General features: G+C 41.3%; 1 protein-coding gene across 1 annotated transcript in view; it reads left to right on the top strand.

Annotated features, from left to right (window-relative positions):
• Positions 1-6,106: 6,106 nt before the first annotated feature.
• The window catches only part of LOC109920758 (sorting nexin-1), a 35,463-nt gene continuing 15,088 nt past the window's right edge, over positions 6,107-26,481 (top strand). Inside the window, exons 1-7 of the mRNA XM_020520821.2 lie at positions 6,107-6,241; positions 14,732-14,825; positions 15,722-15,849; positions 16,699-16,771; positions 20,188-20,231; positions 20,584-20,725; positions 22,291-22,369. Coding sequence (XP_020376410.2) covers positions 6,155-6,241; positions 14,732-14,825; positions 15,722-15,849; positions 16,699-16,771; positions 20,188-20,231; positions 20,584-20,725; positions 22,291-22,369 — 647 coding nt within the window. The 5' untranslated portion in view covers positions 6,107-6,154. The remainder of the gene's footprint in view (positions 6,242-14,731; positions 14,826-15,721; positions 15,850-16,698; positions 16,772-20,187; positions 20,232-20,583; positions 20,726-22,290; positions 22,370-26,481) is intronic.

The following is a 26,481-nucleotide window of genomic DNA, read 5'->3' as shown; positions in this document are numbered from 1 at the left end:
TCGGCCAGGTAAGTGAAGTTTCAGTGGGGGAGCATTTTGGGAGTAGTGACCATAATTCAGTGAATTTTAAGTTATTCATGGATGGCGATAACAATGGTCCTCAGGTGAAGGTGTTAAATTGGGGGAAGGCAAACTACAACAATATTAGGCAAGAACTGAAGAATTTTGATTGGAGTGGCTGTTTGACGGTAAATCTACATCAGACTTGTGGGAGTATTTCAAATTGCATTTGATAAGAGTTCAGGAGTGGCATGTTCCTGTGAGAATGAAGGATAGGTATGAGAAGTGACATGAACCTTGGATGACCAGGAATGTTATGACCTTGATCAGAAAGAGAAAGGAACGAAGCATATGTAAGGTCCAGGAGGATAGGAATTGATGAAGCCCTTGAAGTATATAAGGAAAGTAGGAAAGAACTTAAACAAGGAATTAGAAGTGCGAAAAGGGGTCATGAAAAGTCATGAGCAAACAGGATAAGGGGAATCCACCAAGTTGCTATTAAAAAGGAAGAGGTGTTGTGCATCTTAAAAAGTATTAAGGTAGACAAGTCCTGATGGGATCTATCCCAGAATATTGAGGGAGGTGAGAGAACAAATTGCCGGAGAAGTGACTAACATCTTTGTATCCTCTTTGACCATAGGTGAGGTCCCAGAGGACTGAAGAATAGACAATGTTGTCCCACTGTTTAAGAAGGGTAGCAGGAATAATCTCGGAAATTCTAGGCCAGCGAGTCTCACACAGTGGTAGGGAAATTATTGGAAAAGATTTTCAGGGACAAAATCTATATACATTTAGAAGCAAATGGATGTATTAGCGATAGACAGCATGGTTTTGTGCGGGGGAGGTCATGCCTCACTAATTTGATCAAGTTTTTTGAGGAGGTGACGAAGATGATTGAAGAGGGAAAAGCGATTGTTGTTGTCTACATGGTCTTCAATAAAGCGTTTGACAAGGTACAAAAGGTGAAGTCACATGGTATCGGGGTGAGTTGGCAAGATGGATATAGAACTGGCTTAGTCATGGGAGACAGAGTGTAGAGGTGGAAGGATGCTTTTCGGAATGGAGGGCTGTGACTAGTGATGTTCCACAGGGATCAGTGCTGGGACCTCTGCTGTTCGTGTTCTACATAAATGATTTGGAGGAAAACGTTGCTGGTCTAACTAGTAACAGATACAAAGACTGGTGGAGTTACGGATAGTGAGGAGGATTATCAGAAGATATAGCAGGATATGGATCAGCTGGAGGTGTGGGAAGAAAAGTGGCAGATAGAGTTTAATTTGGACAAATGTGAGGTGATGCATTTTGGAAGATCAAGTACAGGTGGAAATTATACAGTGAATGGCAGAACCCTTAGGAGTATTGATATGCAGAGGGATCTGGGTGTGAAAGTCCACAGATCACTGAAGGTGGCAGCATAGGTAGATAAGGTAGTAAAAAAGGCTTATGGCATGCTTGCCTTCATTGGAGGGAGCATTGAGTATAAGAATAGACAAGTTATGCTGCAGCTTTATAGAACTTTGGTTAGGCCACACTTGGAATATTACGTATAGTTCTGGTCACCACACTACCAGAAGGATGTAAATGCTTTAGACAGGGTACAGAAAAGGTTTACCAAGATGTTGCCTGGTATATGGGGGATTTTAGTTGTGAAGAGAGGTTGGATAGACTGGGTTTGTTTTAACTGGAACGCAGGAGGTTGAGGGGCAACCTAATAGAAGTTTATAAGATTGTATGGCATGGATAGAGTGGAAAGCAAGAGGCTTTTTCCCAGGGTGGAGGGTTCAATTACTAGGGGACGCAGGTTCAAGGTGCAAGGGAGAGAGTTTAAAAGAGATGTGCATGGCAAGTTTTTCACACAAAGGGTGGTGAGTGTTGCCAGAGGAGGTGGTGGAAGCAGACACAATAGCAGCATTCAAGAAGCACCTGGATAGCACATGAATAGGAAGGGAATAGAGGGACACGGATCTGTAAGTGAAGACAGTTCAAGTGTGGAAGGGCAAAATGTGGCAGCACAGGCTTGGAGTGCTGAAGGGTCTGTTTCTGTGCTGTATTGTTCTTTGTTCTTCTTTGTTCCTAACCCACCAAGTAGCCAAGCCAATTTCAGCAGCATCTATGCTTAAACAAGTTGCATTTGTATATACCATTTAATGAAATAAAACATCCAGAACTGTTTCACTGCAGCATCATAAAAACAAGGCCTAGGTAACTGAAGGTACGACTTTAAGTAGTGAAACAATTAGTCAAGATGCTCAAGAGGCCAGAATGAGAAGATTACAGATAAATTAGAGGGTTACAATGCTCGAGGAGATGACAGCAAGAATAGAAATGTGGGCTACCACCATGTAAGAACTGAAAAACAGGGATCAGAATTTCAAAATTGAGGTAATGCTTAACCAAGAGCTTAAATACGTCAGTGAGCACAAGGGTGATTCGTGAACAGGACTTGGTAAGAGTTAGGACATAGACATCATTGGGATGTAGAGTTTTAGAGGGTACAAGCAGGACTAAGTTGGAGTCGTCGAGTTTCGAGGTAAACTGCAGAGATAACTGTGTTTGTCTCCCTGCAAAACTGCTGTTTGATCTCTTGAGTGTTTCCATCAATTTCTATTTTTTTTCTTACAAGGATGGAATTGCCATGCCACTGTATTCAATTTCCCTATTTACAAAGCCAAGTATCCCATATGCTTTCTTAACTGTCTTTTTACTGGCTCGAAGGTAGGAGACAGGTGGAGAGATGCTTTTCAGACTAGAGGCCTGTGACCAGTGGTGTGCCACGAGGATAGGTGCTGGGTCCACTGCTTTTCGTCATTTACATAAATGATTTGGATGTGAACATAGGAGGTTAGTTTGCAGATGACACCAAAATTGATGGTGTAGTGGACAGCGAAGTAGGTTACCTCAGAGTATGACAGACCAATAGGCTGAGGAGTGGCAGATAGAATTTAATTAAGATAAATATGAGGTGCTGCATTTTGAAAGGCAAAGCACGCAGGGCTTATACACTTAATGTTAAGGTCCTGGGGAGTGTTGCTGAACAAAGAGACCTTGGAGTGCAGGTTCATAGTTCCTTGAAAGTGGAGTCCCAGGTCGACAGGATAGCGAGGAAGGCATTTGGTATGCTTGCCTTTATTGGCATTGAGTACAGGACTTGGGAGATCATGTCGCAGCTGTATAGGACACTGGTTAGGGCACATTTGGAATACTGCATGAGATTCTGGTATCCCTGCTATAGGATGTTGTGAAACTTAAAAGGGTTCAGAATCAATTTGCAAGGATGTTGCCAGGGTTGGAGGGTTTGAGCTGCTGAGAGAGGCTGAACAGGCTGGGCTATTTTCCCTGGAGCATCGGGGGCTGAGGGGTGACCTTATAGTGGTTTATAAAATCATGAGGGGCATGGATACAGTAAATAAACAAGGTCTTTTCCCTGGCGTGAGGGAGTCCAAAACTAGAGGACATAGGTTTAAGGTGAGAGGGGAAAGATTTAAAAGGGACCTAAGTGACAACTTTTTCATGCAGAAGGTGGTGTGTTTATGGAATGAGCTGCCAGAGAAGGTGGTGGAAGCTGGTACAATTACAACATATAAAAAGCATTGGATATATGAATGGGAAGGGGTTAGTGGGAGTACTAAATAAAAACTGAAAGAACTGCAGATGCTGTAAGTCAGGAACAAAAACAAAGTTGCTGGAAAAGCTCAGCAGGTCTGGCAGCATCTGTGAAGGAAAAAACAGAGTTAACGTTTCGAGTCCGGTGACCCTTCCTCAGAGCTGTTTTGTGGGATATAGGCCAAATGCTGGCAAATGGGACTTCATTTATTTAGGATATCTGGTTGGCATGGCTGAGTTGGATCGAAGGGTCTGTTTCCATGCTGTACATCTCTATTGCTCTATGACTCTAATTTTCCTTGCCACCATTAAGAATTTGAGAGAATGCACTTCCTTGGCATTATCACCAATCTAATACAGTATTTTGGAAGTGGAAGTGTGGAACATATAGCATTTGTATGAATAAAAACTTTCTTCTTATCACTTCATTATAATGTTTCATCACTGTTTATATTTATGGTAAATATTTATATCTACACTGAATCATAAACTTGTGGCTAGGCATTCTAACTCCATTTTATAATCTACAAAATTCAAAATTTCAAGAAATGACTTGCTTCAAGGCATTCAGGATTGGAGAGGTTTCACTTGTAAGCACACTTCTATTATCCTTTCAGGCAGCGAACATTAAAAATGTGTTAGTCGTCGTTCTGTGCTTTCATCCTCTTTCTCCTTCATTAGATAATCATCCTACACTTGTATTTTCTTACAACAGTTGACCGCACATCAAAATACTTTGTAGGCAATTCTGAATGTTCTGAAGGCTTTTCCTTCTTACATAATCCTTAAGATTTAATTACTTTATTCATAAATTCACTAATTCATAAATAATGAACAACAATTAAGTTTTCAAAAGAAAATAAAGTAACAGAGCTAGATTTAACAGAAAAGTTGCACTTAATTGGAACCTTGTCTTTCCCTAAGGGCAAATATTGTCAAGCATGATATTTACAAAAAAAACTAATTCTAAAGATGTAAGGCCACCTTTTGCTGTCTATCTTTATTTGCCCAGACTATGTGGCTTGATAGTATAAAGTGGGTTGTTAAGAGCCAATGCTGTTGGCCTGGAGTCACCAAAAGTTTTTTTAAGGATTGAGGATGTCATATCCTCAAGGGTATTAGTGAATCTGAAGGTTTTTTTAAAAAATGACAATCTGGTAGCTTCCTGGCCAATTTTAGTGCATTTTCCAGTTTTAAGTCACCAAATAAGAATGTAAGAACTGGGACAGGAGTAGGCAATTCAGCCCCTCAAGTCTACTGCACCATTTCATATGATCATGGATGATCTCATTTCAGCCTCAACTCCACTTTCCTGCCCTCTCTCTATAACCCATTAACCCATTATTAATTAAAAGTCTGTCTATCTCATCCTTAAATTTATACAATGTGCCAACATCCACCGAACTGAGGTAGTGAATTCCATAGATTCAGGACCCTGAAAAAGAAGTAGTTTCTCCTCATCTCTGTTTTAAATTTGCTAACATTTATCCTAAAACTATGATCTGTCATTCTAGATTTCTCCACGAGGAAACATCCTCTCTACATCTTTTTGTCAATTTCCTTTAACGTTGTTTGATCTCAATGAGATCTTCTCTCATTCTTCCAAACTGCAGAGAGTATAGACCTAAACTGTGCAATCTCTCTTCATAAGGCAAACCTCTCATCTCTGGAATCAATTGAGTGACTATCCTCTGAACTGCAACTACATCCTTCATCAAGAAAGAGGACTAAAATACACAAATTTAAACTCACAAATTGTGATGGGAAAATATACAACTCTCTGTATTACAAGCCCAGTACTTGGAACATACAGTATCACCATCTCTTACATTTTAAAAATGTACACTACCTTGGGGATTGTTTGGTTTATTTAATTGACTATAAGTCAATGCAAATAGGATTTCTAATAGGCCACATTATTAATATCTTTATAAAGTAAGTTAATTTCATGAAAATACGGATGAATGAGGATTAAGGACAGTGAGGTTGGCTCAGCGGTTAGCACTGCTGCCTGACAGCCCCAGGTTCAATTCCATCCTTGGGTGACTGTGTGGAGTTTGCACATTCTCCCCGTGTCTGTGTGTGGTTTCCTCCCACAGTCTTAAAAATGTGCAGGTTAGGTGGATTAGCCATGGAAATTACGGGGATAGGGTGGACTTGTTGGGCCGAATGGCCTGTTTCCACACAGTAGTATAAAACAGGATTTTTTCGACTGTAAACATTATTCGATGCGAATAAGGTAGTGAATCTATATTTTAAAGAAATTCCCAGTTAGGGTCCATTCCCTGGGGCTGTTGAAGATAACAATTTACCTCAGGAGGCAGTTAGCTCGAGAATATTCTGAGGTGTACGCACAGCCCGTCCCGCCTGGTCGTTAACCCCCATGGGAACAATAAAGTGTTGTTGTTGCGGGGCGTGGAACAATGAAGTGTCGTTTGTTGAAGGGCGTGGAACAATAAAGTGTTGTTGTTGCGGGGCGTGGAACAATAAACTCCCGTGGTTGAGGGGCCGTGGGGAACAATAAAGTTTTGTTGTGGTTGTCAGGCACAAGATGGCGGCGGAGCTGCGGTCGCCATTGATTCTCGATCCCGAATCTGAGGGAGACAGCGCCGAAGGGGAGGACATCTTCACCGGCAGCGTGAGTCTGTCCAGCTGCCGTGACTCCCCACGAGCTGAAGGGAAGGAGGGATAGGGTTCCAGGCTGCGACCTGTGATTTGGGAGAAATAGAGGAACAAATAGAGAGGGGGCAGCGGGTAGAAGTGGGTGTGGGAAAGGGTGGATAGAGTGTAAAAGAGAGGGGCTTTAACGGAGGGGGAGTGGGGCGAGAGTTGGTGGGGTTAGATGTGGGAAGGACGAGGAGAAAATGAGGAACCTGGAGGGGTGTGGAAAGTTGGGGAGATAAGTGTTTGGATGGAGGAGTTGGGGGGAGGGGGAGGAGGAGGAGGCTTGAAGTGGGGGCAAGAAACGAGGATTAGAGTGGAATGAATGAATGAAAGAATAGAGGAGCTCTCTGGTTGTTGGGGATGGTGGTGAATAAGGCCCTTGTTTTGGGGGAATTGATGAATGGAGGGTGTTTGTAGGCTTCCTTGGGTGAGGGACTTTTTTTTTTCTGTGCTATTAGTTGTGGGGGTGTGTTTGGAGCTGTGTAGTTGTCAGTATGTTGTGACTGTCACTTTGTAGGAAAGTTTGATGAAGGTAATATCAAAATTCTGGAACTCATTGTTCCCCAGCACTTGGCATTGCTGCTGCTTTCCAGAGGGAAGAGGAAAAAGCTGTTGAGGAAATATGGCACTAAAGGGTGCAATTTGGTCCATGAGGTTTCTGTGTGAATCTAACCAATTGGAGCCATTTTTTTCCCCATTCCATCCCTGTTCCCCTGAAAGTTTGTCATGTGTGTCTATTTGAATTTGTTTTGAACTAATTCATTCTCTGTTTCTAACCCTACACAGTCCTCATAACCCTGTACGCCATTGATAATCAGCAATCTATCAATCTCTACTTGAAATAATCTTAAAGGATGGAGAATTCCAAAGATTTACAATTCTTTCAGTTTAAAAACAATTCTTATCTAGGTCTTAACTGGCATTTCCCTGATTTTTATGTTGTACCTTTTGGTTCTAGACTTTCCAGCTAGGGGAAACATTTTGTCTACATCTGCCCTGTCTTGTAGATTTTAATTAGATTGCCCCTTATTCTTAAACTTGAGAGAATACCGGACCTGTTTACCCAATCTCTCTCCCCATACCTGCTGCACATGTATTGTCATCAATGCCTTATTGACAGGGACCCCCAGGACCCTTTTCACCCACTCACCACTTAAGGAACTAGTTGGCCAGTTAGTTCACTGGCCTAAAGTTGTGCTGTTGATTTTTTTTTTTTCACCGAATGAGATGCTTAGCACCCTTCATCAGACCGGTATCAGGGATTGCTCATTGGAATCAGTATCAAGTGATGCTCTGCTATAATACCACTCCACGCTGCATGCATGTTTGATGTTGTTGTTTACGGCTTTGTAGCATACCTGCCTGCTGTACTACTCAAACATTAGCTTGTCTTTTGTCAAGCCCAGATGTGCTTGGGCCAGGTTCACCCTCTGGTGCAAATCTTTGCTGATATACAGGTATCTGTGCAGGTGATGACTCTGCACTGTGGCTGTGAAATTTACAAATTTGGACTCGTGCATGAATGGTATGGCATCTCACTGCAAGATCTCACTCAAAAACAATGCAAAATATTCACACTGCAGTCAGGGTACTCTTTTGGCCTAATTGTAACTTCCCACCATACTGCTTTTAAATTGGTTACCAAATTACTTGCTTAAAGAGATCACAGTGAAGTACAGGTCAGTTTAAAAATGCCAAATTATCCACAGCTGTAACAGGAAGATCAGGTTGTTGCTATAGCAGTGCTGTTTTGACCCAGGCTTCTGCCACTATTCCTCACCACCTTAATCTTTCTTCATGGCTATCTGGAAGAAGACTTCAAGTATGCTTGTTATGGACCAGACCAGACCCCCCTCAATATATATTAAGAAGGTAGCCAAGGCCCTCACTTTCTTTCTTTAGAGGTAAATGTGAGGTGCAGTGCTCCAGGTGCAATTTGAAATGAAATGTAAAATTCTGTTTTATTCTGGTCACTCATCTTTAAAGGATTTTTACAATTAGGTTATTAATTAGCCCTTTTGCTTTTGTATAATGCTAGATCCAAAATCGCCTGTCCTCTAGTTTGCTCTTCAACATGCCTTTCTAGAAAACCAGTGCTAAGATACTTCAAAAAATTGTCCTCCACAGTTTTAGCGCTCAGTTGATTTTCCTGGTCTATATGTAGATTGACGTTATCCGACATTACTGTGTTGCACGCTTCTCTCATCTTCTAATTTGTATCTTGTATTAGGCCATCAAATAGCATGGTAGCTTATCAAAGACTCGACCAATGTCTGCTGACCTTTGTTTTCTACCCAAACTGATTCCCTTACTAATATACAGATCCCATTTTGTGCTATCGGTGCAACTCCAACTCCTTCTGTCCTTCCTAAATTTCAAATATCTGGAATATTTGGTGCCCAGTCTTCTTCATGCAGCCATGTTTCTGTAATGGCAATTATATTGCAACCACTTACCTCATTTGTGCGTTTTAGATTTCTATCTTGTCGCAAATGCTGCAAGAATTTGAATCTCCATTTGAAGAATGTGGAGTATACTTGAAAGTCTTCTAGGTGATTGTGAAGAAAGATTAAGGTGGTTGAGGAATATCTGTGAAACCTGGGACTTAACTTTGTCTTTTTCATATAGTTCTGCATTTGAGGCGTACTTGTTCTTGGCTTCTTTTTTCTCTCCTGTCTTTGAGTCTCCCTCACAGCTTTACTTTATCAGCTCGACTCCCTTACCCCTCTTTTTTTTTTGGACCAAATCAAAGATGATTATATCTATTGTCAGTCGTCAATGGCTAGTGGATTTGCAAAGTTCTGGAATAAATGAACTTTGTATTTTGTTCTAATTTCTGTAACTGATCTTCCTTCAGTTTGTCCCAAAGTGAACACTTTTTTTTTTGTTTCTTTTAAATTTTTAAATCATTTGAGTTGAGGGTGCGGTTGGCTAGGTCAGCATTTATTGCCTATCCTTAACTGCCTGGTGTGAACCACATTGTGGATCTGGAACCATATGTAGGCCAGACCAGGTAAGGATGGCAGTTTCTTTCCATAAAAGACAGTAGCAAACCAGATGGATTTTTCTGACAATGGCTTAATTAGACTCAGAATTCAATAAAAATCTGGAATTAAAATTACACCATCTGCTATGGTGGAATTCAGAGCCAGGTCTCTAGAATGTTACCTGGGTCTCTGGATTAACAGTGCAGCAATAATACAATTAGGTGTCCCATCCCCTTAACATCTACTGTTACTCTGCAGATAACAATCAGGATAAAAATGCATGATAAGCAACTAACTGAATAGATGTTGAGTTTTAAGCTTTTAATGATGACTGCACAAAGGTTCATTGTAAAGACCGCTAGGTCAAAATTCTGGAACTCCCCCTTACTTATTATTGTTGGCCCTATGTTCCAAGGAGAGTTCACCATACCTTCTCCAGAACAATTGGCGTGGGCAAAGATTGCTGGCCCAACCAGTGACTCCCACAGCCAGTAACACACTTTTTCTAAGAATGCTTTATGATTCACCTGAAGTTGAAAGGTTCTATATATCATTCTAGAACAGGTGCCATCCTTTTGATGTGACGGCACACAAATGCACAATAGTTGTTATGTTCAATTTCAAAGCATCAAGTTCCCTTGCTAAGTCCCAGTCCCTCAATTCCTGTCTGTTCTAGTCATTCAGGTAGATATTAAAGATCACAAGGCATTACTTCAAAGAGATATGAATAAGAAGGGTTTAGAGGGATACGGGCCAATTGCTGGCAAATGGGACTGGGTCAGATTAGGATGTCTAGTCTGCATGGAGGAGTTGGACCAAAGGGTCAGTTTCTGTGCTGTATATCTCTGACTCGTCTGTGAACTTTGAGCCAGAAGCCTTCAGCCCCTGTGCCATTTGTTTCCTTTCAAGTTGGTTTTAGCAGCTCCTGTCGGGTAAATGACCAGTGGTGAAACATCCACTTCTTTTGAAACAGGATCACGTGAATGTTTCTAATTGTGGGGGATTAAGATGTATATCAACAACTAACTTAGTGGAGGTGACTTGTGACCTTCCTTCCCTTTTTCCTTGCTACTTCTAATTTCAGGTAGTGGCACTTCTGTTTAGCTGATAATTCATGACATCTTGGCTGTGAACTGAGGCAATTTGTTTCAGTTGGGCATCTTTATCTGACTTTAGCAATCTGACTGGAGTCACACACTGAGTCAATTATTTTGGGACTGGTTTCAAACTACTTAGTGCATCAATTTAAGTACACCAGTTTCCTGTTTTCTTTTAATTTGTTTGTGGGACGTGGGTCTCGCTGGCTGGGCCAGCATTTATTGCACATTCGTAGTTGCCCTTGAAGGTAGTGAGCTACTGCTTTAAACCACTGCAGCCCATTTACTATGGATTGACCCACAATGCTTTAGGGAGGGAATCCAAGGAATTTGACCCAGCGACACAGAAGGAATGGTAATATATTTCCAAGTCAGGATTGCAAATGCCTTGATGGGAACTTGTAGGTAGTGTTGTTCCCAAGTATCTGCTGCCGTTGCCCTTCTATTAGAAGTGGCCCCCGGTTTGTAATGTGCTGTCTAAGGAGCCTTGGTGAACTTCTGCAGTGCATCTTGTGGATGGTACACACTGCTGCTGCTGAGTGTCAGTAATTGAGGGAAGGGATGTTTGTGGATGTGGCACAAGTCAAGAGGGCTGTTTTTATCCTGGATAGTGTCAAGCTTCTTGTGTTGTTGGGGCTGCATCCATCTAGGCAAGTGGGGCGTGTTCTATCACACTGCTGGCTTGTGCCTTGTAGATGGTGGACAGATTTTGGGGAGTCAGGAGGCAAGTTATTTGCTGCAGTATTCCTAGCCTCTGACCTGCTCTTGTAGCCACCATTTGTTGTGAGTCCGGTTGAGCTTCTGGTCAATGGTAACCCCTGGGATGTTGAAAGTGGGGGATTCAGTGATGGTAACACCATTGAATGTCAAGGGGCAGTGGTTAGATTATTTCGTATTGGTGATTGTCATTGTCTGTCATTTTGTGTGGCATGAATTTGTAATGTTGATAATAAGGAATCATGAAATTGGGAGGAGCTATCATTGAACATGAGGATGTTCAAATGAAGTTGGCTGCACCCATATGTTTAAATGTTCAGCTGATCTGCTTGGTGGTTCCTCAGAGTTTGGCCATTTGTGATGGTACCAGGCTACTTGTGATGGTCTGGGATGGGTAGATGAGGGAATCGGAATGAGGCTTTCTTGTGTTTGCCTTTGTGGCAGAAGACCTCGGGATCTGGAGTCAATGTTGAGGACTCCCAGGACCGTTCGCTCCTGATGGTGTACTACTTGAGCTATGAAACGAACAAAAGTGCGGGGGAGGGTGGAGAAACCTGTTTTCCTGCAGCAAGCAGTTTGTCTTTGCCATGCATTGCCTCTATCCTGCACACTCGCTAAGGTTAATCAGCGCATTCAGTAGTTAACTTTTATCTTTCTCCATATGACTGTGTGCATAGTTTTGGTGAATGCGGATAAATGCCATTACTCTACTCCGAGGAAGTGAATTTATCAGACACTGAGAAGGATGAGATTCTCTTTGATCATAGCCCAATGTTCTGTACTGATAGTAAACCCCTGTGCTACAGCTGTACTTCTCTTCATGGTGAATCTGTCCCTGTTTGTATCCACACGGCACATTTCCCATTGTAGGAATTGTATGAATTATGATACATGCATTCTGTTTTGCAGAAAACTCTATAGGAGAGCAGATTTCCGAGCTTGGGTGTGTCTAGTAGAGTGGGGGAGGAATTCTGCTAGTTGGAGCCTGCTACTGCATGCACTCGTTTAAGTAGATCTGTTTGGAGACTTTACTTAACAGGACTTGAATCAACCTAGTCGTGCTTTGAAGTTTAATCATGGTTGTTGGGATCCCAGTCTTGCTAATGGTTAGAACTGTGCTATGTACTTCATTCTTTGGGAGAGTGATCACTTCCTGTGTTATACTTTAAGTGGTTGTAAGAACATCTTTGTAACAGGAACATTGACTTGGTCTTCATTCAAAGTAAGTTAGCAACTGGAAATTGCTGCTATGCTGAAGGGCTTCAGCACTAAGGCAGGGGGGATTGTATAGTGTTCTACGTTGTACAACTCATGTTAGACAGCCAGATGTTTTTGGTTTTACTTTTACTGGAAGTAAATGAATCATCGTGTGACATAGAGGAAGCTGTTGAGTGTAATATGACACAGTTGACTACTTTTTTAAAAATCCTCTCCTTTTGCTGGAGTCAGTTAGAAGGGCAATAGCCACACTCTGCTAAATTACTGAGGTAATCTTCTTAACTTGTGAACAATTTATTGACAGTGCCCATGGTAGGCATCACAGAAGATCAAATTATGTCTTCAATTCTGATTGCACTTCAAATTGTGTCCCACAGGGACTGCAACTATTTACAATACATATTAAACAGCTTGGAAGAGGGAAGTGATGTACTACAGCCAGATTTGCAGATTACACACAATTGAGCAGAAAAATAGGTTGAGGGGGATAAATACCTATTACAGGGAGACAATGATAGGCTTGGTAATTTGGCAAAAAGTTAGCAAGTTGAGTATAATGTGGGAGAATTGTGAAATTCTCCATTTTGGAACGGGGAATGAAAGAAGTCTTAATTAGATGCATGAAAGCTGCAACACAAAGGGACTTGGGGGTACTTTTTCATGAAGCACAAAGCTAGCACACAGTTGCAGTAGGTAATCGGGAAGGCTCATGGAGCATGGCCCTTATTCCAAAAGGGTTATAGTATAAGTACATCAGGAGTACTGAGCAGTTTTGGGCCCCTTATTTGAGGAAAGATAACATTTCCATTGGAGGCGGTTCAGAAGGATGATTCCTGGTATGGAGGGATCATCTTATCAGCAAAGGCTAAACAAGTTGAATGTACTGATTTATAGAGTCTCAATTACCAACCTCCGGCCTCAAATTTTTTTTATCATTATTTCATATTTGGACGTTTATTTTGAGGATGGTCTACTCTGGCAACTCAGTGTTTATGTGAAACCAAATCGTCTTTTCTAATGAATTTAATTAAGCAAATAAGAGTGGGAATATGTTTATAGAAATGAGTTCATATGCTTTGACTTGAATGACTTTTTAAATTGAGTCAACTGTTAAAGATCAGTAGGGAACTGTTCCATGGCAACTGATGTAAAATTAAAGGGATGGAGGTTAGTATTCTGCGGTTAACTCTGGCAATATTTGAGTGAGGATGTCTTATTCGAGGCTTCTGCTTTTTGAACCAGTTTAGTTTGTGCTTTTTATTCTGCCACCTCTGTAGAAATAAGATTGGATTAGAAACGAAGAGAAGCCTAAATGTTTCCTCTAATTTGAGTGCCTATAACAGGATTACTCTCATTTTAGGGTGGGTCGGTTGAAGATCCCAGGTAAGGGTTACATTGGTAATTGAGTCATCTGAATGACTGCAACAGTTCAAACTCCCGCACAGTGTCATGTCTTGAGTTATGGTTGTTTTGCCTTCCCATACCCACGTCCCTTACCTGTTTGATCATTTTTCCCCTCTTGTCAACCTGTTTGTGTTCTGACACACCTTTCTGACCATCACATCCTAAGGTGGGACTTAAACCATGATGTTTTGGCCCAGTGGTAAGGCCAATACCATTGTGACCATGAGACCCTTTCAAATCATAGAAACCCCAGAGTGTGGAAGCAGGCCATTCATCTCGTGGAGTCTGCACCGACTGTCTAAAGTGCATCCTACCCTAGTCCCGTAACCCTGCATATGCCATATCCAATTCACCTCTCCTGCATTTTCCTAGGCACTATAGGTAATTTAGTGTGGCCAATCCACCTAATGTACACATCTTTGGACTGTGGGAGGAAACTGGAGGAAGCCCATGCAGACATGGGGAGAATGTGAAAACTCGAAACAGGCAGTCACCCAGCCTGCAATTGAACTCTGGTCTTTGACATTTTTTATTAGTTAAACTTTTTTAAGCACTGCAGTGTGCACACTACTTGTCTTTTTCTTCATTCTCACCACTTGTCCTCTTCTCCCTCCCTGCTCTCTAGGCCACCTTGGTGGGGGGAGAGAAAAAGCTTCTGTTTGGATTGCAATAGTAAACCTTTCACAGGAAGCTTGTTTTGCTTTGAACAAGGTAGTTAATTGCTCGCCAGGAGCTCTGAGTCCTTGAATAGCGAGCTAGCTTGTTCTGTGAGAAGTTGAACTTGAGATGAATTGAGGAAATAATGTGATTTCTCTGTATTTCCTGAGTTGCATAATTCCTTAGAGATGTACAGTAAGGATACTACCAGATGCCCAGTTACAGATATATGGGCAATTTGTAGGTCTTTAGTATCAATTCATGATCCTGCAGGTTAAACCTTAACCTTGTGAATATGTGCTTCCATTAACTTTTCACTTCATAAAATTAAGTGGTTTATATTGCTTTTATATTCAGAGTGAATTTTGCTGTCTTGCTTTTTAGACCAGTCCTTCAGAAATGGATTCCACAAAGATTTCTGGCAATAGCTCCAAGACAAATGGTATACACTCTGACGACGAGCAAGATATTTTTGCGGGTAATAAGTTTAAACTTTCAGGAATTTATTTATTCTTCCCCATGTATTGGTTTTCTGCTGGCAATACTGCAGGGCATGGCTATAGCATCTTTTCAAGATAAAGTCAGGTTTTTTACACAGCCATTTATCTCCTCTTGTAGCCCCTGATTTGGATGGCTGGTCCAGTTCAATTTCTGGTCAGTGGTTGGTAGATTTGACGTTGGTAATGCCATTGAATGTTATGGGATAGTAGTTCTAGCATTTCTCGACAAGCAAGTCTTTGTCTGGCATGATTGTTACTTGCCATATCTTGCATGTGGACGCAGACTACTTCATTACGTGAGAACTGTAAACTGGCCAAATGCTGATCTCCAAATGGTGGAGAGAAAGCAATTGAAAATAGTAACCTTTAGGATCTTTCTAAGTTTCTAATCTTGAAGGGAGGTCTAGCCCTAACCTTTTTTCTCAACCACCTTTCGAGAATAATATTTATGATTTGATAAGTCATCTTTGAGCTTGCAGTCCAATGTGGTGTCTCTCTTGACAGGTCTGGTAAGAAATGTTAACATGCCGTAATATGTTGTTGCTGAGGGAGCATGGACCTGTTGATGTGACCCACACTTTATGCCACTTTGAGAGAGCTATGCACATTGGCCTAAGGTTGGATGGTGGAGAGCGGAGTCGCGCAGTTACACAGTTGAGATCTGTTAAAAACTAGCTAGTGACTAGTGAGCCAGTTTGGATAGCATCTGGCCTATGAATTAAAGCACAAAAGTATAGAGAGCAGCGAATCTGGAGTCACAAGATGTACATGTTGTCTAGCTCAGGAAAGATGTCCTTTTCATTGCAGTAAAAGGTGATAAGTGATGTATGTAGCAGGAGCACATTTATTGTATCAAATATTGTCTCATTTGCAGAAGCCACTGTGGAGTTATCTCTGGACAGTCCTCAAAATGACAATCAAACTAAACCATCCACTGCTGGTCTGACAGTAACAGTTCCACCTGGATCTGCTATACAATCCCAGACAAAAGTATACCAAGAGGTAAAGATAATTTTAAGCCTTCAGTGTTATGAGCTCCAGACCTTGGTACACGAAGCAAACCTTTAACTTGCATTTTGAGAAAAAGTAATTTTCAAATTTCATTCCACTCCTGTCGTGCTTTCCAAAACCTCCCCACATGTCTATATCTTTTGTTTTGCTCTGCTAGTAAATATTGACTTCACAAAAAGATGAGTTGCCTAATGAAGAAATCAAATCTGTTGCTTATCAGCATAGGACATTGCATTTCAATCTCCGGCCTTTGACCCAGTCTCCAGCAGCACTAAGTAAATAGGTGATCGGCCTGAATTATTCATTACTGCAATGGCATGAGGTGTTCGTAAACCTATACCAGCCAAATGGGCTTGTTTGCTAGAGCTGTTGCATTGTCTTCGCTTATTGCTTTTTTTTACAGTTCTAGTACTGGACTTGTAGCTAGATAATGGGGTGCTATTTGGGAGATTGCTGCAGCCAGCTGTAATGCTGCACTGGGTGAGCAACTAAAACCATTTTTTTTTTATCCTCCACTTCATTACTGTATGTTGAAACCAACAGCAATTCACCTACCAATAGTTAATTTGGTACAGGCCAGTATTAAATGGCTTTCTGGTGTGTACAGCTCAACTTGCCACGAGCTAGACATTGCAGTAAGACTGTTTGTTTCTTTGAGTTTACATTAGAGCTGCTGATGGTGTTGTTCTGGTGGCTGTCTGATTAATTAAACATAGTGTCTATTTTTTTAATCTTGTCTCAGTTGTACCTTCCCAGGAAATTTAAATGGATGGTTGAAGTGTTTGTTCAAGTTTTTTTTTCTGGGGTAATGGTGATGCACCTGTTTGATTCCACTGACAGTTGGAGGAAGAGGTGGAGGAGGAAGAGGATCAGTTTGATGTGAATGTTACAGTTACTGAGCCAGAGAAAGTGGGTAAGTCTGATTCATCTCCTGTCCCAGTGCCCAACAATAAGTTTTATGTTTGGGGAAAGTGATGTCTCTCGTCAGTGAAGGGGCAGCATGGTGGCTCAATATGGTGGCTGCTACCTCAGCGCAAAGGACGCAGGTTTGATTCCACCCTCTGTGCAAACTCCACACAGACAGTCGACATTCTACCTGTGTCTGCATGGGTTTCCTCCCACAGTCCAATGATGTGTGGGTTAGGTGGATTGGCCATGCTAAATTGCCCATAGTGTCCAGGGATGTGCAAACTAGGTTGGTTAGCCATGGGAAATTCAGGGTTACAGGGATAGGGCTGGGGAGAGTGAATATGTGTGGGTTGCTGTGGACTCGATGGGCCAAATGGCCTGCTTCCATGCTGTGGGGTCAATGATTCTGAGATTTCAACTTAAATGTTCATGTTGCTAACATTGGTTACTATGTGCAGCTTTCTCATTTTAAATGGTATCTGTAAATGACTGAGTGCATTCTCCATTGGCTGTCTACTATTTCACTCTTAATTCAACACAAATCTCCGATCCTGACAGCATTGACTTTGCTTCTGCAGATTGAGGGCTCCGTTAGTCTTCAGTTTTCAAATTGAGGGTGGTGGTTTAGTGGAGCTTTGAATAGACAAGACCATGATGCTGATGTAATGTAGGGGGAGTTTCTCTGAGTTCTTAATCAGAGCTGCAGCTCTGCAGAAGCCAGACTCTTAAGAAATGGAGCCAGGAGCAAATTCTCTTTTACCAAGATGGAGGTGAGAAATGGGGGCAAGAAGTCACTAGTGAGAATGGTTCTACAGTCCCTTGAACAGTAATAATAACGTTGGACAAAGTATGCAAGAAGAAATATTGAATGTGATAAAGGGACAGCAATAATCATAGGTGACAATAATCGCAAGATAAACTGCAATAACCAAATTAGGAGTTGCAGCCTGGATCTAGAATTCTCTCGATGTTTTTGAGAATCTTTTGAGTAGCACACTCTGCACCCAACCAGAGGGCAGATTATATTCAACTTGTTACTGTGTGATATAACAGGATTAATTAATGACTTCACCATTGAGGCACCCTTAGGTAGTAGTGAGCACAACATAATTGAATTTTATGTCTGGTTTGAAAGGGAGAAACTTGGGTCTCAGACTAGAATTTACTTTATGGGCATGATAGCTGATCTAATTGTAGTGAACTAGCATACTGGGCTAGGAGATCAATCAAGAGAGACGCAGTGGCAGAGGATATTTTAAGAGAATATTTCTGAATATTCCTATTCCTACTACAAAGAAAAAAAAATCTAATATGCTGACCCACCGTCTGTGGTTAACTGTGTGGTTGTGGAAAAGCATCAAATTTGAGAAAAGCACATTGTGACAAAAAATGCCAGATTCGTGGTTGAAACTTAGGAAATGGCAGATGTAATGAACGAATAGTTTTGCTTGAGTCTTTGCTGTAGAGAATACAAAATAATTCCAGCAATAGCTGTAAATCAGGAGGTGGTGGGTGTGGGAAAGTGGTACTACACAAATAGACAGTACTCCAGGTCTAGATGGATCTCCTCAAGGTCTTAAAAGTTGTTGTTAATGAGGTAGTAAAACCTTAATTTTCTAAAATTCCCTGGATACAGGAAATGTTCCACCTGACAGGAAAGTAGCAAATATAACCTTTTGGACAGTACTTGGGAATATGGAAAGGTTCCTTTTTCTTTGGTTGAATGGTGATAAATCCTCTTGCTCAGGTAAAGTAGCTAATGACCCTCAATGCCGAAAATTGAGGAATAGTGATGTGTCAGTAGCTTTGTCAAATACCAACATCCCAGCACCTAATTTGAGAACTAACTAAGAATAAGTGGTCTGGTGATGAGTGAAGCGAGCACTTCCTGGATTTCACTCCGGAGCCCAAGATCTCTGCAAAGTTTTTTGTTTTTGGCAATGATAACCACTTTGCTTTATAGATTATAGTTCATCACGTTTATACTGAGCTAATGAATGCAAACTAATCTGCAGCGAATGAACACTGACCAAATTATGACAAGGCTTTTTTTAATTCACTCATTGGACGTGGGTGTCACTTGCTGGCCATCACTTATTACCCATTCCTAAATGCCCTTTAAGGTGCTAATGAGCTGTTTGGGTAGACCTCCAATGCTGTTAGGGAGGGAGCTTTGACCCAGCGGTTACAATTTAACATTTTCACATTGTAATGATTTGAGATGATCCTTATGGGACCATTTACTGTGGCAAATTTGTTCCCCCACTAGGACTTTGAAACAAGTAGTCAATACCCCAATCACCAAATTCATCCAGTTTTCTAAAACAAAGCACCCACCGCCTTAAGTCACTGTTTCATCATCTCTCTTATCTATTGCCTTTTTTTTTTTAAGAATATTTGAATTCTTTTGACCCTTCCAAGTTTGAGCCTTGTTAATTAGCCCCTCAATGTCGGTGCTTACTGGGACATGACTAGTTTTAAGCTGGAGCTGATCATGAAACTGGGTGTTGTTAGTCTACAGTGCTGTTTGACCTGGTTGTACTCTCCATCACCCTGATGGCTCTGCAACCTCTGGTCCCTTGCAGAATCTGGTGGAAAGGAAGCAAGCCATCTGCTTGAAAAAGCTCAGGCCAATGGCAATATGGTTTTACTCCAACCAGGAGTTCTGACCCTCTGGTCAAATGTAAATCTAGGAGCATTTTGTAATTTATTGGCAAGTTGATAGTTGATAAGAATAATTGAAATCAATAATATAGTTAATGCTGACTGCTGGGCTTTGTTTAAATTTTAAACCAGACAGGCTGGCTGATCTTCTCAGGGCAGTACTCTGACCAATGGACCAGGTGCTGTCACCAATCGACACTCCTTTTTTTTTTGTGAGTTTAAATGTTGGTTTCCCCTGCACTTGTATTATTGCAAAATGTCCTGATTGCAAGACGCAAGTTTTTTTTTAGAGAAAAGACACTTTGTCTGATTTATATTGCTTGTTCAGTGTCTGGGAAAGAATCGAGAATCAACCTGTAGGGTTTGTGCATTTTGTTTGATTCTTCCCAAGAGGGCTACCATCTTGATGTAGGGAGCTGGCTTTGCTTCTGTGTGGAGCTGTATCTTACTGATCTGCAGTTCAGTCAGGATGCAGACTGAGCTTACCTAAGGTGTCTCCACACATCTGGTGAAATTGCCTTGGTCAAAACACGTTCAGCTTTCAAATGGCTGAGTTAAATGCAGGTTGCAAATGATCAGTCTAAACATTGTAGCCGAATAGAAATAATTATTCTAAAATCAGTAGATTTGATATCTAGCTTGCTAGATCCTGCAGCTGTTGTCTAACCCTGCTGGCATTATTATATACTTATTTGATATTTGGAGGTAACACAGCAGCAATGTACCTGGGATAATTTTTATTTTTGATTTCACTAGGTGATGGGATGGCTGCATACATGGCCTATAAAGTGTCTACATTGGTATGTATCAGCAGAGTTTGGGTATCTTGCCGTATTGGATGACCTTTTGTGGTATATCTATATGACTCACTACTTCAGTGGATCAAAAGAGCTACATGATTCAAAGGTTCAAAGTTCAGTTATTTAGGGTATACGGCTTGCTGAATATTTCAAATGTTGTTTATATGAACGTGTAAATGGTCTGAAATATACAATGGGCAATGAATGAGAGAATGTTCAACTATCTAACCTTTTACCTTTTTAAGGTAAGGGTATGGGTTCTTAACATATATGATGGTGGATCTTGGGTCAATGTGCGTGCAGGTGTGTGCATGCGTATATTAGTTTGTGATGTTATGCTTTTGCTTTACAGACCAGCTTATCAATATTCAAGAGGAAGGACTTCAGTGTGAAACGAAGATTTAGTGACTTTCTTGGATTGTATGATAGACTGTCAGAAAAACATTCTCAAAATGGTTTCATCGTTCCTCCTCCTCCTGAGAAGAGCTTAATAGGTATGCCCATAATTGGGATTCATGTTTTATTTTTAGTCTTTTGACTGTCCAGTTCTCTGTACTCAGGTCAATATTTACTGAGTTTCAAATTACTTTTAAGAATCATTGTTATGAAAGGAGGATTTGAAGAAGATTGCTTCTTTATTTAAAAGAGCACTTCATTCTGTTTGAAACCTCCCCAGCATTTCATTTCCACAGCCTTCATCTTTTTGTGGATATTTTCTTTGAGCACCTGGATTGTTAGTGCCTTGCTCTTCCTCTTTCATCATGCACCCCTGCCATTCCATTAATCCTAAATGTTTATCTCCAGATGTAGCTCTGAGTCACAAGTGATTTGGATGTTACTTTATTTCCCTCGCTTGCAGCGAAGCAGCTGCTGTCCCCACAATCAAGTGTTCTGTAGCCTTGCCCTATGTGTCCCTCCCAGAGAAGAGAAATGCTTCTACCTGGCCTTGGCTTTTCTGCATGTTCTAGATCAGCATTACATAATAAATTTTAGCAGGAAATATTAATCCCAAGCTTATTTTCTTATGGGGTACAGACCTTTTTTGAATTGTAAACCTTAACCCTATCAAATTGGCATGTTATCCTTGGTAACGATCAACTTCTAATAGTGCTTAGGAATTTTTTCAGTACAATCCTTTTTACCCTGACGTTTTTTAAAATAAAAAGTGCCAATGTAGCCAACAAACTAAGCAATTTCTCCTCTTGTCTGAAATGTGTGTAATATTCATGTAGGTGCAGTACCATGTCATGACAGCTACCTGGAACAAAGATGGTGCCATCCAAATAGTTACAGTGTACTGCAGTCAGTAGGTAAATTCCTGACCTGGTATAAACTCTACAATTAGTCAAAACAGAACTGCGATTGCTGTAAATCAGAAACAAAAACAGAAGATGCTGGAAAGCTCAGCAGGGCTTCCAGCATCTGAAGAAAAGTCAGAGTTAATGTTTCGGGTCTGGTGAATCTTCCTTTATAACCAGACCCGAAACGTTAACTCTAATTTTTCTTCACAGATGTTGGAAGACCTGCTGAGTTTCCAACAACTTCTGTTTTTGTTCCACAATTAATCCATCCCTCACCATAATAAAAACAGGTGGACTAACCAGTTTCACTCATTGTACATTGAACAGTAACCTCTGAGTATGTCTCTGTGCTGACCAGAAGATGAGCCTTGCTGCCTTCTTAACTTACTGTGTTGAACTTTTGCATATGAAGTCTGAGACAGAGTAAAGAGTGTTGCTTCCCAAGCTAAAGTTCTGGCTGGCCTCCCAGTTACAGAAGTGACTTTGATCAGTTATTCTTTTGGAGGTGAGAAGGACAACTACAATGAATTAGTTCAAATAGGCCAAATCTACTCTAGTCCCCACTGCTTCATAAATGCTGGCAAAGTAATGCAAGTAAAGCTACAGTCCACTGAGCTGCCAAAGCATTTTGGAGAGATTAGCAGATAATACCAGTGTTGAGCAGATTGTGGTAGAGATCAACTTGGTGTTGGCAATGCATGTGCTGCTCTGTTTCTCCCCCAATACAAATTTATAATATGGATTCTATTTTGGGTAAGGTATGACCAAAGTGAAAGTTGGGAAAGAAGATTCTTCCTCCGCTGAGTTCCTGGAACGGAGACGGGCTGCATTAGAAAGGTGAGTACCAAAAGAAATTGGAGGCAGCCAAAATGACGTAGTAAACCCTCAATCTGCATTTTTATACATATGTCGATGGATGTTTAGAAAAGGACCCAAGGGTAATGGGGAACAGACAAGGATAAGACCATAGTCACACCAGCCTCTTAGCTGAGCAGGCTTGTTGGGCTTATTTCTTTTGAAAGTTGTCAGCTGACTGACCTTGTCCTGAGGTGCAAGAAAAAGTGATGCGGAGTCTGTAATGTGACTAAAAAACTTGGACAGGTACTTGTGTTATAAAGGTGCCTTTGGAGCTGGAGACGCCATGGTTGATGGAGTGGGAAAAATTCAGTTCAGGCATGGCTTGTAAAACTTGAGGGACGAGATTTGAGCAAATAACACTTTTGAAAGTGGATCTAAAGAACCAATATGTCTTGTCAAAGGAGCTTCTGGTAATCAAATAAGTTAGCTTCCAATGGAATACAATTTGCTAGCCTGCAACCTTGGAGACCAAAGCACTTGCACATTTTTTGCTGTTTCCAGTCTCCCTTCAGTTGACATGTCCTGAAAAGGTTTCTGCTCTATGGACCTGTACATCCAGCAAAACACCCGCAAAACATATATGATGGTGGATCTTGGGTCAATGTCTAGAATCAAGAACACTAATTCCCAACCCCCAATTCAGTCCACTTGCTAGTCTCAAATATTCCAATGCTCGACATGATCTTACATGCTGTTTGTAACCGATCTCGCACCAAAAGCGTGTTTTGCTGGATGTACAGGTCCATAGAGCAGAAGCCTTTTCTGGACATGTCAACTGAAGGGAGAATGGAAACAGCAAAAAATGTGCCAGTGCTTTGGTCTCTAAGGTTGCAGGCTAGCAAATTGTATTCCATTGGAAGCTAACTTATTATCTGCAACTTCCCAAATGTCAATATTTTGGTGCTATTTTCAGCTGCTTTTGAGTTTGATCTTTTTCAAAGGCAGTTTACACATTCAGCTACCCTTCTTTTTAAAAAGCTCTCGACCGTAAAATGGGGAATTGAATAAATGTACAGCTACTGTTGTCAAATTTTACTAGCTTCTTCATACATGCCGACCACCCCCAAGGCACCTCTTTAAACTTCAGCTCAATAATTGACTCAAGACCAGAGTCAAGTGTGTGATATAATGTAGTCTGTTATGGCCTAGTATCATTTGCCTTTTGTAGTATTTTATCCAGTCTGGAAAATAACTTTCTGTTGGTGATAGTGAGTGCGTGCGCCACCTGTTCCTGCAGTTCTGTTCCTTGAAAGGTTAGTCATTGTAAATTGCCCCATTTTATCAGTGTTACACAGCGATGTCGGCAGTTCAACTGCTACAGAACAAGTCTCCATGGTTTACTGGCTGCCATTCAGCCAGTGTCCATTACAACTCTTTTGTTGGGATTCTGCCCAAAATATCCTTGTAAAACCGTTGATATAGAGAAACAGTTTGTTACTTTCTCTGCCTCCCCTTGTGTGAGAGGAGGATGAAAAGAGGGAGAGGGAAGTGACCTGTGTTGAACAAAATGATGAATGTCGCAACTTCTTTGGCGAATGCGTGCTGATACTCAAGCCCCTCTTCTGCGGATCACAACAGAAGTTAATCCAATTACTCAATCTTCAGTTGTCCTGTCTGAACAATGGTTAACAAAACCCTGACCAAGGTTCTGTCCTTAACAAGAAAATGCTATTACAAAGAAGTCCATTCTAACCCCAGGCAAGCAAAACAATAGTAGAGTTATATATTGATAATTTAGCTGAAACTATAGCCATCTTAAGTCCCCACATGTGCAGACAAGTGTGCATGTTATTGGTGGAGGGAGAAGTGGTTGGGGCACAGTTCAAGAGCAACAGCCCCCAGGATTTGATGAGGTGTCCCTTTTGTCTCCTCCAACCCCATGTTCTTTGGTCTCCTTAACAGATTATTTGTTTCTTCAAAGAACTGAATGTTACACTAATTGAACAGTTCTTCAGTCATGGTTTAGAGACAACAGCTTGTAGTAGCTGATGAGAGAATAGCTAGATGTCTTGCAGGTTTTGTTATTTCATTGCACAGACTGAGAGCATAGGAGACATTGTGTTTCTCTCCTTCTGTGCAGTCTGGAGATATATGCCCCTGGAATGTTCACATCTTTTTGTTCATTTGACCAGAAGCTAATCAGAGTTGCCATGCTGATGACTACTGGCTTCCACAACTAATCCTGATTTCTCAAACCAATTGGAAAACTGTATCTGGCTGAGATAACAGTGTGGAGCTGGAGGAGCACAGCAGGCCAGGCAGCATCAGGAGCAGGAAAGTTGATGTTTTGGGTTGGGACCCTTCTTCAGAAATGGGGCTCCAGCATCCGCAGTTCTTGCTATTTGAGTTATGACACCACTGTGAAGCCTCTTCCAGGGATGCCCACCTTGAAGTTATCCTCCTCCCTCGAGCCCCATTTCTGAAGAAGGGTCCTGACACGAAATGTCAACTTTCCTGCTCCTCTGCTGCCTGGCCTGCTGTGTTCCTCCAGCTCTACACTGTGCTGTCTCTGATTCCAGCATCTGCAGTTCTTACTATCACTGTATCTGGGTGAAATTTGCTCTTCTCCCACACCCACAATGTCCAAGATGCCATGGCATCTTCCCCCAGTGCTTAAACAAAGCAACAGTGTAAACACAGCTCTCAATGAGTTCCAGGAACTTATAAGTACAGCAACTCTTTCCTCCAGTCCTTTCTCTATTTTTGTCCACAATCCAAAGTAAATAAAAGTTTAAAAAAAGTGGTCTTTGCTTAAAGCTGCGGCACTGACATCCTTTTCCCTTGCCTGTGCAGGTGGCTTGAACTGCATAACTGTACAGTACAGCCAGCAACCAGGGTGGTAAATGGTTTGTTAGATTGCAGTATAAAAGTGTAGCAGTCTTGCAGTGATGGGGATTTGAGGTTCTTTCTGCAGTACTATATACAATTTTATCTCTTTAGCTAAGGCAGGCAATATTTTGCTTTATGTAGGTTGCAGATGATTTCAGCAAACTAGTTCCTGGGAGGAAGGTGTCCTCCAATGAAGAGAGATTTAGTAGGCTAGGCTGGAGCTTAGAATAGAGCAGTGATCTGATCTAATTCAAGTATTAGTAACTTAACAGTAGTGCTGAGAAACTGTTTTCACCCTATTGGAAATCTAGAACTGACAGTTCTAGCGCATATGAACAAAAGGAATGGGAGTAGCCATTCAGGCTTACTCTGCCATTCATTAAGATCATTGCTCATCTTCTGTTTCAATGCCGTTTTCCTGAGGTGATGTTGGTGCCACAGTGGTTGTGTTCTGGGAGCTTGGGTTCAAATCCCACCTTGGCAGATAGTGAAATTTGAATGCTACAAACTCTGGAATTATAATATCATTAATGATGTGTAATGGTGACCATTTACCATCTTGTATGAAGAAATTCCTCATCAGTCTGAAATAGCCTGCCTTTAGTGTGGTGACTATCCTTGCCGTGACACACTCCCTGTCCTGTGGCTATCTTGCTTTATGGATCTTCCTTAGTTTTACCATGCCTCCTCTATGAAATAGCAATCCATAATCATAATCCCCCTGCTCTTTCTATACCATAGGGCATTTGCTGTTTTGAGCCCTCTGTACCTGCCATAACTTCCCTTTTTCCTTTTTTTCAATCCCATCCAGTATGTTCATTTGACATTGTGTTCATTTTTCCCCTAACTGCCTTAAATCTCGGATCCATGGTTACTAGCACCAAACTGTCCCCCACTGGCAATTCTACTGGTTGCTCAGAAATAATCTAGCTCACACTTTCTTACAGACTACCTAAGTATTTATCCTTCTCAACCTAGTGCTAATTAGAATAAGGGATCAGTGGTTTAGACTGAGATGAATTCCTTCATTTTAGGGTGTCCCCAAACTGTGTGGGTGATCATTCTTTAAGCATATTGAAGATGTTTTTGGGTGCCATGGGAATAGTGCAGGAAAGTGGAGTGTTTTGCTTGCTACTTGGGCAGATTGTACGGTACAAAGTGCATCAGCATAGCAGAGCAGAGTGCAGAATAGTGTTACAGCCGCAAAGAAGGTGCAGAGAGAAATCAGAATTAACGTTTGAGAGTTTGAAGGGCAGTCATGA

The sequence above is a fragment of the Rhincodon typus genome, chromosome 36, assembly GCF_021869965.1.
Source record: "Rhincodon typus isolate 14 chromosome 36, sRhiTyp1.1, whole genome shotgun sequence".
NCBI classification, from domain to species: domain Eukaryota; kingdom Metazoa; phylum Chordata; class Chondrichthyes; order Orectolobiformes; family Rhincodontidae; genus Rhincodon; species Rhincodon typus.
The sequence above is the reverse complement of the archived record's forward strand: the minus strand, read 5'-3'. Positions and strand labels throughout refer to the sequence as shown.